This window comes from Ochotona princeps, chromosome X (assembly GCF_030435755.1).
Source record: "Ochotona princeps isolate mOchPri1 chromosome X, mOchPri1.hap1, whole genome shotgun sequence".
Classification (NCBI taxonomy): domain Eukaryota; kingdom Metazoa; phylum Chordata; class Mammalia; order Lagomorpha; family Ochotonidae; genus Ochotona; species Ochotona princeps.
Window position 1 is genome coordinate 82115685 of NC_080865.1, and position 12452 is coordinate 82128136.

A 12452-nucleotide genomic window follows, 5' to 3' on the forward strand; every position below is an offset into this window, starting at 1 on the left:
TTCTTTGCTTGCAGCTAATTGTGCCATTCCATCCAGCGAGTTCCAGGTCTGGGTTCTTATGCTAGATTTCCACCAAGAACTCCGTAGCCCCAACTCCTGGCTCACCACTCTCCACCTCCTGTGATACCATGCTGAGGCTGCACTATTGTCTGTACAACTTTTCTCCCACTTCTGGTTTGAGCAGGTCCCATGATTAGGGACCTATATAACTAAGTTGTTGTTGGCACTGATCTTGTTGGAACCTGTTGGACGTTAGGTCTGGGTGCCATACGGACCTGTTTTGACCTGTATGATGCCACAGTCGGTATTATTTTCCTGCGGGACCAGTGCAATCCAGGGAACTCAGTGAGTTCTCCCAAGCTCAGCAGATGCGCAATTCACTGTTGTCCCCTGCAGTCCTCAAGCTTTTGTCATAATGTACAAAATGGCACCTGATGTACCACTACTACCCAGACCTGTCTTGGGTGGAGTCTGTAGAATGCCATGCTGATGTAGTTCACTGAGTCAGAAATGAGTTCACTCCCAGCTCAGAGTATGCTCAGTCCTTTCCCTTGCCTTTGCCTCCTTATGCAAAATGGTGCCCAATTCAGCTCTAGAGGGCTGACTGGGCTATGAAATCCATGCTGTTCTCGCACTGCCCGTTTGAGATCTGTTGCTCTGTCTCTGCTCCTGGTCAAATCAAATGGACCAGCAGGACGGACAGTTCTTTGTCTGCGTTCACCTCCCAAGCTCCCAGTGAAAGTCCCTTCCCACCTGGTTGCTGGTGGAGTTCTGGCTGCTGGTGGTTCAGATCACTGTTAGCTGAATGCTGCTGGAGTATCAGTCACTGCAACACCACACTGTTGTGTCTGCTGCTTTCCCCTGTCTGTCAATCTCCAGGTACCCCTCCTGTGTTGTTCTGTCCTCTCCTATTTCCTGGAATGTGTCCTCTCTGCTTCATCCTGATTAAATGTTTTTCTGTCCGTTTAAATGTGTCCTTACCCTATTCTGCCATCTTGATTCTGAGATCAGGTGCGTTCAGGGTGGTATGGCCGGAGACCACCATCTTTATTCTTTCCCTTGGGCCATCCTTGACTGCTTTCCCAGGCCACAGGCAGGGAGCTGGATGGGAAGCGGGCCTTCAGGGACATGAACCGGCACCCATAAAGAATCCCAGTGCATATAAGGCAAGAATTTTAGCTACTAGATTACTGTGCCTGGCCCTCCAACATACATCTTTCTCCATGTTACATCTTAAACACATCTCATGTGCATGCCTTTTAATCTGTGTATATGTACCCACAATGAACATTAGTGATTATTTGTAGGTTTTCTTAGATTTATATAAGTTGTCAAATTTATTTCCATCTGAAACCTTTTCCCTCTTAGATATTTTCTGCTGCTATCAATGTTTTCCCCTCTCCGTGTTAGCCTCCCCCCCACCAAGTTCTAGTTTTACAGTTTACTTGTAACAAACACAAGCCAGTGAACTAAATCTGGCCTTACCTTGAGTGTATCACAGCATCATTTTTTAAAAAAAGATTTATTTTTTTTGATAAGGCTGATTTATAGAGAAGAGAGCCAAAGATCCTCCTTCCATTGCTTTACTCCCCAAGTGGCCACAACAGCTAGTGCTGACCTGATTCGAAGCCACGTGTTGGGAGCTTCTTCCAGGTCTCCCACATGGGTACAGGGTCCCAAGGCTGCATCCACTGGTGTTCTCCCAGGCTATAAGCAAGGGAGCTGCATGGGAAGTGGAGCAGCTGGGACACAAACTGGCACCGATATGGGTGTATGCACTCGGTGTGTGCAAAACAAGGATTTAGCCATTGAGCCTTTGTGCTGGGCCAAGCCTCTTTTATTCTGAGCCAGGAATTCTCAAACCATAGTGTACATCAGAATTCCCTGGAGCGATAGCTTAAACTGGTGGCTAGGGGCTCATATTGTGGAGCAACAGGATAAGCAGCCTCCTGTTTTATGAGCACGATATGAGTGCTCGTTCAAATCCCAGCAGCTCCACTTCTGACCCAGCTCTCTGCTAATGCACCTGGGTTAGAAGTGGAAGATGGTTTAGGTCGTTGGTTTCCTAACCCTAACTTGGGAGATCCAGATAGAGTATCTAGTGGCTTCAAGCTGGCCCAGCCCCGGGCATTGTGGCAATTTGGGGGAGTAAACCAGCAGATGAAAGATATTTCCCTTTCATTCTGTAACTGCCTTTCAAGTAAATAAATCAGTCTTGAAACACACACCCTCCCACCCACCCACCCACCCACCCACTCAACAGATGCCTTGCCTCAACCCTCAGTGTTTTTGATTGAGAGATTTTGAATGTTGCTTCAGATTTAGTACATGTTTCTAACAAGTTCTGCGGTAATGGTGATCTGATAATCCAGAGACAGCATTGGAGTAGTACTGTCCAAAGTACATTTTTTTAAAGATTTATTTATTTTATTGGAAAGTCAAATTTAGAGAACGAGATACACAGAGAAATATCTTCTGTCATCTGATTCACTCCCCAAATGGCCACAATGATAGGTGCTGAGCCAGTCCAACACCAGGAGCCAGGAGCCTCTCCTGGGTCCCGCATGTGAGTGCAGGGTACCAAGGACCTGGGCCATCCTTCACTGCCCTCCCAGGCCACAAGCAGGGAGCCAGGACAAAAGTGGAACAGCCACCCACATGGGACACCTGTGCATGCAAGTTGAGGACTTCTGCCACTAGGCCAGCACACCAGGCCCCCAAGTCCATTTTTTTTTTTTTTGCACAAGTTTGGTAGTACCATTTTAGCTTCCAGGAAAGCTGAGCTAACAATAAGGCTTCCTTCAAAACTGTGCTACAGAGTAGAACACTGTCCAATAAGTATATAATATGACTCATGTATTATTTAGCACTTCAAAATTTTTAAATTTATTCCCTTAAGCCCATTCGAGTTGGCTCTGTCCCAGGCTCTGTACAAGTCCCAACTGAACATCATCCCTTGACCCCACCTTGGAGTAGGTGCCAGTCACTTCAGGTTGGTTAAAATGCAAAGCTCTTCCCAATCCCCTTTCCCATGCCTAACCCCTCCCCAGAGGCAGAAGACACAATTCATTGCTTTCCCAGACTCCCTTGCAGCTGGGAGTGGCCATGAGACAAAGCAACAGTCTACCAGAGGTATCTTGGGAAGCACACTGCTCCCTCCACAAAGAGAAAGCTGGGGCAGACATTGCAGCACAGAGGGTTAAATAATTACATAAGATGCCACACCTTGGATCTGAGGGCAGATTTGACTCCGAGTTGCTCCACTTCAGATCCAGTTCCTACTAATACCTCTGGGAAGGTAGTAAAAGATAGTTCAAGTGCTTGGGACCCTGCCATCCACATAGGAGACCTGAATGGAGCTCCTGACTTTGGCCTGGCCCTCTTGGCCCTGGAAGCCATTTGGGGAGCAAGTTTAGGAGACAGAAAATCTCTGCTTCTGTTTCTCCCTCTCTTGGTCATTTTGCTTTTTAAAGACATATTTTTAAAACTAAGTCACTGCCTGTGCAGCTGGCCACTCTCTGTGGGGCATCCAGCCTCCGTGGCCACCTCCTGGGCTGAGGGGTCTGACCGATGTGTGTAATTTAAATGTTCTACCCCAGCTGTAGGTAACTGCCTCGGGTGCCTTGTACCTAGGCAGGTGTTACACTTCTGGGAGAAAAGCAACTAGTGAGCTGACTGGCATTCTGGGCCTGGGTAATGCCAAATTTGTGTTAACTATACCAGTGTGCCAGCAGAGTTGCTTATTCCTTTTCTTCTTCTTCTTCTTTTTTCATTTCTTCTTCTTTTTTTTAAAGCTAAATGGGAAGGTAGGAAACTCCAGGCCAGGACATGCGACGTTGGACCCCAGGTTGGGGTGTGTGTGGCATGCTACAGATTGCCTGGGGAAGGAGTCTGGGGATGTATTGAAGTGGGAACGGCTGAGGGCATGTTTGATAGGGATTTCTGGTGTATTCCACAGACCAGGTCACTGTGCCCGCAGGTGGACAGAGGAACTGCAATGGAGTGGTTTGGTTGGGTGGGGGAACTGGAGGGCGTGTCTGGGTCAGGTCAAGGCATCCACCCATATGGGAGATCTGGGCTGGGCTGAGTTGCATCACCAGCCACCCAATGACACTCTCAAAAACTGTGTAATCTAGGCTGCAGTACCCACCTGTGAGTGTTGGATCAGGGGGTGGGCCAAATCAAACTGTGCCACAGCACCCACCAGTTCTAGGGGCAGATTCTGTATGAGAATTGTGGGCTTGCCACTATGGGACTGCAGCACCGGATGGTTTATTTGGACTGCTGGGGGTGGTGTTGCACGAAGCTGGGTTGGACCACAGAATTCAATGGATAGGAACACAACTGACACTTGTGGTAGCAGGGACAAGAGAAAGGCCTGGTGAGGCTAAGTTGTAGCACCCACCAGCACATTCAAGGGCCAGGACTGTGCCAAGCAGGTCTGCTGCCCCATTGGCATGTGTGATATTCAGGGCTGGGAGCAGGCCTGGTAGAGGAACTTGAGGAACTCCCCTGCTAGTTCACAGCAGGGCTGGGCAACATACCCACCAGTGAGGGCTAAGTCTGTGGGCAGGCCATGCCAGGTTGAGTCTAAGCACCTGATAGCATGCACAAGACCAGGGGCTGGAATGGACCTGACAGGGGAATTTTAAGGATTCCCCTGCTTGGCTGCAGCTCCCACTTGAGAGCCAGAGTTGTAGGAAGACCAGGCTGAGCAATGTTGAAGCACCCATCAACATGTATGTGGCCTGGTTCTGGGGGTAGGCCAAACTTGATTGGGCTCCAGTATCCACTGACGCTTTCAAGTGCCAGAATGTGCGTGTGGTAGACCAGGCTAAGCCACAGCACCTGCAAGGTCACATGAGAGCTAGGTCTGGGTGTGGGCCAGGCTGAGCTAGGCTATAGCACCCATAAATGAGAACCAGAATGGGTGTGGGACAGTTGAGCTAGGCCACAGTACCCAGTGCAGAGTGCCAGGACTGGAGGCCAGCCATGTCATTGTGGGTAGCAGCACTTGACAGCATACATGCAATTCAGGGATTGGGAGCAGGCCTGGTAGGGGGAATTGGGAAACTCCCTTTCTAGGCACAGCTCCTGTTGGTGAGCTCAAGTTGGGGCTGGGAGCAGGCTTGGCCAGGCTGGATTGTAGCGCCTGCTGACACATATTTGAGCTGGTTGTGGGGACTGGCTAGACAGGGTTAGTCCACAGTGTACACTGGCACGAGTGAGATGGCATGGGGTGCAGGTCAGGCTGAATTGGACCACAACATGTTCATGTAAGGGCTCGGATGGACCAGGCTGTGATAGGCTGCTGTAGCTACTGGTGAGAGCTGGGACTGGAGGCAGGCCAGGGTGGGATAGTTTGCTGCACCAACCATTATGAACTGGGGCTAAGCTGGGATAAACCAGGCTGTAGCACCTTTTGGAGAATGCCAAGACTTCAGGTGGGCCATTTCAGACTGGGCTGTAGCACCTGATGGCACACGCAAGACCTGGGGCTGGAATTGGGCCTGGTAGGGGAACTATGGGGATTCTGTTGTTCGGGCTGCTGCTTCCTCCTGAGAGCTGGTACTGGGGATGGGCCAGTAGGGGGCAGGCCAGCCTGGACTAGGCTACTGTACCTGCTGGTGTGTACGAGAGCAAGAATGGGTATAGCCCAACCAAACTAGACTGCAGCACCAACTGATAAGTACCTGGACTGTGTGTGAATCATATCAGGATGGATTGCAGTACACTCTGTCAGACACAAGATCCAGGGCTTGGAACATGCCTGGCAGGGAACTATATGCACTCGTTGCTGGGATGTATCTATTTCTATTGAGCATAAGAACCAGGGCTGGGATTGGGCCAGGCTGAACAAGGCAATGGCACCTGCCAGCATACATGAGGGCTGGTTCTGGTGGGGGGGGGTCGGGCAGGCTAAGCTATAGCACCCATGAGTGTGCACAAGAGCTGGATGTGATGTAGGCTAGGCCACTGTAGAGGCTGACATGTGCAAAGACTGGGTGGAGTGGGTATGGAGGGAATTGTTGGAGGTAGCCCTAGCTAGGCTGTGGAACCTGCTAGTATATCTGAGAACTGGGTCTGTACCAGGTTGGCTGTGCTAGGTCATTGGTTTGGCTGAGATATGGGCCTGGGATGGAACTGACCAGGCAGCTGCATCCACCGGTATGTTTGTTGGCTGGTGCAAGTGACAGACCAAACCTAACCCACGTACTGGCTGGTACACAGAAGAATCAAATCTCAAGTCACCTTGGAGAAGTTTCTTGGGGGATTCCCTGACTAGACCACTGGACTCAGACCTTGGCCAGACAGAATCATAGGATGTGTACTCCAACCTTGGAGTTCATATATTGGGACTGGGGCTTCTTAGCTGCTAATGCCTGTGTAGTGGATAGCATGTTCAGTTGCATGGGGAGGACATGACGGCCAACTCATCTAAGCCAGCAGGGGATATCAACTGCCATGTCAGAGGTTGGAAAGCAAAACAGTTTGTACAGTTCCCCTGACCAAGCTTTGCAGCATGTTCCTGGTAGACCTCAGAAAGATTTTCTCAACCCTGGAGCCATGGAATCAACAATGTCCCAAGACTGTTGAAACCACTCAAGTAACACTCTTGGAACACTCTTCCGCACATGACAATTTGTTAGTGTCATGAAATGACCATCTCCCATTCCTGAGTGCTAATGTAGTTTGACAGCAAGGAGTGGCTCTCCCCCAACTCCTCCCCTGGCGACATAGGAGATAAAAAAAAAGCTAAAACGTGTCCCACCCATTTTCCTCCTTACATGACCTTCCCCACCCTAATCAGAAGTCCACATGGCATGCATGCTTCTAAACAATGTAAACAATAATAAAATTTTGAAAATTAAATATTCTAGTGACAAAGAAAGAGCAAAAGGAAACAAAGTAATTTTAATGCTATATTTTAGTTAACACGATGTTATTTTAACACAATGAAGCATTACTTTTTGCATTATAGCAGGTCTCCTACTGTGCTAATCATATTTCAAGTGCTCAGGAGCTGCCCATGGCTAGTGACTAGTACACAGTGTAACATTAACTAAAGTCCTGATGCTCTCTATCACTGTCTTTACAAAAACCTGCTTAAAACTTGAAATTTTCATCGTTTGAGCTGAACAAAATAATTTAAAGCAAGTCTGCCAAATGGTAGAAAGCTGTCCTTCAGAATGAAGATAAAGTTGATCTAAACAAAAAGAAGTGAACAAGTATTTGCAAATTACTTATCTTAAAGAAAATCTGCTTATATATTATAATTTAAGTGTTTAAAACAGACTTTTAACTTGAACAAATGCTATCAACTGTATCTTTAAAATGTAGACATAAGCGAGTTAACATTGGAAGGCACTTTTTGGGTGGTGAATATTGGAATGAAATTAGGGTTGAAGTCTCCTTGGGTTTCAAAAATGAAGAATCCAGCAAGAATGGGTTGTTTCTTCTGCTGCTGTCCTTTTCTTTCTATTCTTCCAAACTACAGAATAAAACAAGAGAAAATGAACAGTTATACAATATTAGCCCAATTCCTAAATCTAGGATCTAAATAATGGCCCCATCTCTTCTGGTACTTAAAACTTTTGGCTAACAGAGTACTCATAAGTTTCTTCACCTTTTCTATGTAAAAACAACAACAACAACAAAGAACAAAAAACCTTACAATATAATGAATAGGCATTAATCATTAAATATGGATCAGATTGAAATTCCTATTTTTTTCTTTTTTAAACAGTCATATTTTGAAAGGCACTGTCTCCTGTTTAGTATGGGAAACTGCATTTCTGTGGCGAAGTATTGGTAGCCCAACTAGTGTATGACCCAGCTATATTAGCTGCTGCTTCTGGTAATGGTTTCCAAAACAAATACTAGTTTTACTCAGTAGGTCTGATACAGTTACCACTTACTACTATTATTTCAGCTAGAATATAAGATTTCACAAGAACAAATGGTTATAAAGTACATTTCAGAACACATTCCATCTCACTAGCTACCTGAATATTCTATTAACATTCTTAGCTAAACTGAATGTTAAGCTACATTTAGAGAATCTTTTTGGATTAAGGTAGATTTTAAAGAAATAATGTTGTAATGGGTAAATGCCAGAAATTACTGAATGATACTCAAAGCTACACATGATACCTTGATTTTCCAGGTTTGTCATCTTTTGGATCCTTCTCAGGTCCTTCTTCGTTTTTCTTCTCATTTCCTTCCTCTTTTTCTTCCTCAATTGCAGCACCTTCAAGAGTTTCGATATTGATATTTAGTTACTTCTTTAGTTAAAAATAAATGGCAGATTTGGGGAGCAGACATTCATGGGAAAAATAGTCTAATGTAGTTGCTAGTATCATCCATCACCCTACCCTCAGGAGAAGGAAGATGTTGAAATCTAACAGAATATTTGAGCGCTATCCTGCTCTGATTGATATACATCCCTGGGGTACTCGTGTGTGCTGTTTGATGATTTCCACAGTGGCCTTATTTCTGTTTTCTAGTAATTCTAACTTTGGCTGCTGATTATTTCTGCTCTTTGGAAAGGAAGAGATCACCATGATCAGATCTCACTGCATTTTGTATACCTTGACAGGACTTGGGCAAATAGTTGTTTGCTCCAAAGAGATTATATGGTGAAGCTCATTCCTAAACACTTGAATTTTTCATTTTAGTCAAGTGCTTCTGTATAATCATTTAGGGGCATTGCTTTTAAGCAATCTACCAAAAAATTAAACATTGAATAGCTTGAAAGGGCAAAATAAAAGGAAAGATGCACCTACACTGAGACACATATACACACACACGGATATTGTGGAGGGAGAGGGAGGCAGGGAGAAAGACAGACACCTTCAATCTCTCCATTCATTCTCTAAGCAGTTGCAACAGCTAGGTGTGGGCAAAGCTGGAGCTAAAATCCAGGAACTCCCTCCTGGTCTACATAGGTGGCAGGGATCCTGGAACCCTATCATCATTTGCTATCTTCACTGGCATATTATCAAGAAGCTAGATGGGAAGCAGTATGTGTAGTTGGGATGCAAGCCATAGCACTCAGTGGCTTAACTCACTGTGACACCATTATGGCCCCATGAGTCTTGACTTTTAAAAAAGCCATTAAACCAAGTAAAGCTTGCCATTTCTCCCAGGCTCCCTCCCGAACACTGACAGTCATGTGTGGCCTCCTTAACTGTGTGAGCAGTCACACACCTTTTATTGAACCCAGGTTGGTGGATGGCAGCATGGGCTTCAAAGTTGTAAAGCTCATTTTAGAATTGAGCTTCGGCTCAGGGGCAATTTGGAAGTGACACAACCTGTTGCTTCCCTACTGGAAGTGTGCGTTGAGCAGGGCCGGTCACTTTGGCTCAACCCAGAACCTGACTTAGTCCCAAGCTGCTGCCTACTATCTTCCCCGTGCCAGCCTTGGGTGTCTCCCCATCCCCCAAAGCTTGCCCCTGAAGCCTCTGCCCGGTTCTCACCCTCTGGGCCTGCAGCTTCCTCTGCGGCTTTCCCTGCGACCTCTTCCAATGCCTCGCTGGCTGCCTCCTCTGTGAATTTGCTGAATGCCTGCTCCACCACCTTGCTGACTGCCTCCTTCACGGTGGCTTCCTTTGTGGCCTCCTCTATGGCCTTGCTGGAGGCTTCCTCTGAGAACTTGCTGACCACTTCATCCAGTGCCTTGCTGACTGTCTCTTTTGCGACCTCCTCCATGGCCTTGTTGGCGGCAGCTTCCTTTGTGGCCTCCTCCAGGGCCTTGCAGGCAGCCTCCTCTGCGAACTTGCTGATTGCTTCCTCCATCACTTTGCTGACGACCTCCTTCGCAGCTTCCTCCACGGCCTTGTTGGCAGCTTCCTTTGTGGCTTCCTCCAGGGCCTTGCAGGCAGCCTCCTCTGCAAACGTGCTGACTGCTTCCTCCATCACTTTACTGACGACCTCCTTTGCAGCTTCCTCCATGGCCTTGTTGACAGCTTCCTTTATGGCCTCTTCTACAGCCTTGTAGGCAGCCTCCTCTGCAAACTTGCTGATGGCCTCCTCCACAGCCATGTTGGCAGCCTTGCTGGCAACTTCCTTTATGGCTTCCTCAACAGCCTTGCGGGCAGCCTCCTCCGCAAACTTGTTGACTGCCTCCTCTACGGCCTTGCAGGTGGCTGCCTCCATGGCCTTGCTGGTGGACTCTTTTGTAACCTCTTCTAAGGCCATCTCCATGGCCTTGCTGGCAAGCCCCTTTGCAGCTTTGCTGATGACTTCCTTGCTGCTGGATGCCTCACTGCTGTCTGCCTTGCTGATGGCCACCTGGCTGATGGCCTCTTCTTTGATGGCTGCCTCGCTAAAGGCCGCCTTGCTGATGGTTGCCTTGCTGATGGCCTCCTCTTTAATGGCTGCCTCACTGATGACTGCCTCATTGAAGGCCGTCTCGCTGATGGCTGTCTTGCTGATGGCTGCCTCTCTGATGGTCTCCTCGCTGATGGCTGCCTTGCTGATGGCCTCTTCTCTGGTGACTGCCTCACTGATGGCCGTCTCGCTGATGGCCGTCTCGCTGATGGCTGTCTCGCTGATGGCCGCCTCTCTGATGGTCTCCTCGCTGATGGCTGCCTCGCTGATGGCCTCTTCTCTGGTGGCCGCCTTGCTGATGGCCGCCTCACTGATGGCCTCCTTGCTGATGGCTGCTTCTCTGATGGCCTCCTCGCTGATGGCTGCCTCTCTGATGGCCTCCTCACTGATGGCTGCCTCACTGATGGCCTCCTCTTTGATGGCCTTCTCTTTGATGGCTGCCTTGCTGATGGCCACCTGGCTGATGGTTGCTTCTCTGGTGGCTGCCTCACTGATGGTTTCCTCGCTGATGGCCTTCTCTTTGATGGCCGTCTGGCTGATGGCTCCCTCACTGATGGCCTCTTCTCTGATGGCCGCCTCTCTGATGACTGCCTCGCTGATGGTTTCCTGGCTGATGGCTGACTCTCTGATGGTCTCCTCGCTGATGGTCTCCTTGCTGATGGCCTCTTCTCTGGTGACTGCCTCACTGACGGCCGTCTTGCTGATGGCCTCCTCGCTGATGGCCACCTCCACAGGCTCTGTGGATTCCCAGGTCGTGGTGACGCCATCTTTGGCCTGCTCAGACTCTTGAGCAGGCCCAACCGCGCCCTCGAGTTGTTGAATGGGCGCGGCCGGAGGCAGGCTGAGGAGGCCGCCATAACCCAGGCTTAATGCGAGTCTGACCCTGGGCAGCTCAGGCACATGGAGCACTGGAGGCTCGGGGGATGCAGGGGCCGTGGGGGCATCGTGCCTGAGATTCACGCGAGCTCTGGGTGCCCGGATCAGGATGTGGTCGTTACGATAGACCTGGTGGAGGAATGAATTGCTCATGTCCAGGAACACCCAGCGGAAGCCCAGCATGGGGAAGTGGTGTGCGTGCAGGACAACATTCACGCCCCTGACGACCAAGGCCTGGTTCCCCTCTCGGGGCACCAGCCCCAAGTCGGGGTCCTCTTCCTCCCGGGGCGCCGGCCCCAAGTCGGGGTCCTCTTCCTCCCGGGGCGCCGGCCCCAAGTCGGGGTCCTCTTCCTCCCGGGGCGCCGGCCCCAAGTCGGGGTCCTCTTCCTCCCGGGGCACCGGCCCCCAGTCAGGGTCCTCTTCAGATCCCCCCGTGGCAGCGGCCTGGGCCCCCTCCTCTCTCTCCTCTGCCTCCTCCCCGGGGCCTCCCTCGAGCTCTGAAGCCTTGGCCTCCTCGGCGGCCATGGGGGCCTGGCCCTCGTCAGGACCCGGGCCGCGGCCCAGCCCCGCTTCAACTGCCCCGGCGCCAGCTCCGATCAGACTTGCCAGGTCTTCTTGGCCCTCTGGCGTTGGTTCGCGATCCCCCGTGGCGGACATGACACCCGTTGGTACCTCAGCAGACAGACACTCGGCCTGGGTTGGTGGCGTCCGCGAGGACGACGGCAGCAAAGATGGCGGCAGCGAGCTGGTGGCCGTTGAGCAGAGGCTAACGGCCGTCGAGCGGAGGCCAACGGCCGCCAAAATCGGGGTGAGGGGAGGCAGAGGCGCCCGCTGTGGAGACACAAACTTCTCTAATGTTGTCTGAGGAGGCTCAGGACAGGAAGGGTCGGGCAGCGGCCATTCCCAAGCACAGCGGGCAAAGGGGCGCCTCAGACGCCAGACAAGGTGGGAAGCGTCTAGCCGCCAAGTGAGGGCGAGGCTCGCAGGGAGCCCCGGATCTAGACAGCGTCACCAAAGGGTCACGCCCCTCTCAATGACCTCAAAGCTCATTTGCTGGAAAAATGAAGATTGACACACCATATGTCCAATGGATGATCAAGGCCCTCAGGTTGTAGAATCACCTACCTTGTTTTTTTTAAGGTGTATTTGAAACAGTTAAGGAGGAGGTAGGGACAAGGAAGTGGGAGGAAGAGATCTATCTGCTTCTTTACTCACAGACTGGCCAATGACCCAAAAAGAGCTTT

At 49.9% G+C, this 12452-nt stretch overlaps 1 protein-coding gene across 1 annotated transcript; it reads right to left on the reverse strand.

Moving 5' to 3' along the window:
• Positions 1–6894: 6894 nt before the first annotated feature.
• Positions 6895–11865, reverse strand: LOC131478649 (meiosis-specific nuclear structural protein 1-like). Its single transcript, XM_058659158.1, has 3 exons — positions 9480–11865; positions 8155–8251; positions 6895–7492 (listed from the first exon to the last, which is right to left on the reverse strand). The coding sequence occupies exons 1-3, from the start codon at positions 11863–11865 to the stop codon at positions 7480–7482; spliced, it is 2496 nt and encodes an 831-aa protein (XP_058515141.1). The 3' UTR covers positions 6895–7479.
• Between the last annotated feature and the right edge of the window lie 587 nt (positions 11866–12452).

Coding starts and splice junctions, on each gene's coding strand:
- LOC131478649 (XM_058659158.1), bottom strand. CDS start 11,865: ATGTCCGCCACGGGGGATCGCGAACCAACGCCAGAGGGCCAAGAAGAC. Junction 8,252..9,479: donor GGAAGCTGCAGGCCCAGAGG/GTGAGAACCGGG, acceptor AAACTCTTGAAG/GTGCTGCAATTGAGGAAGAA.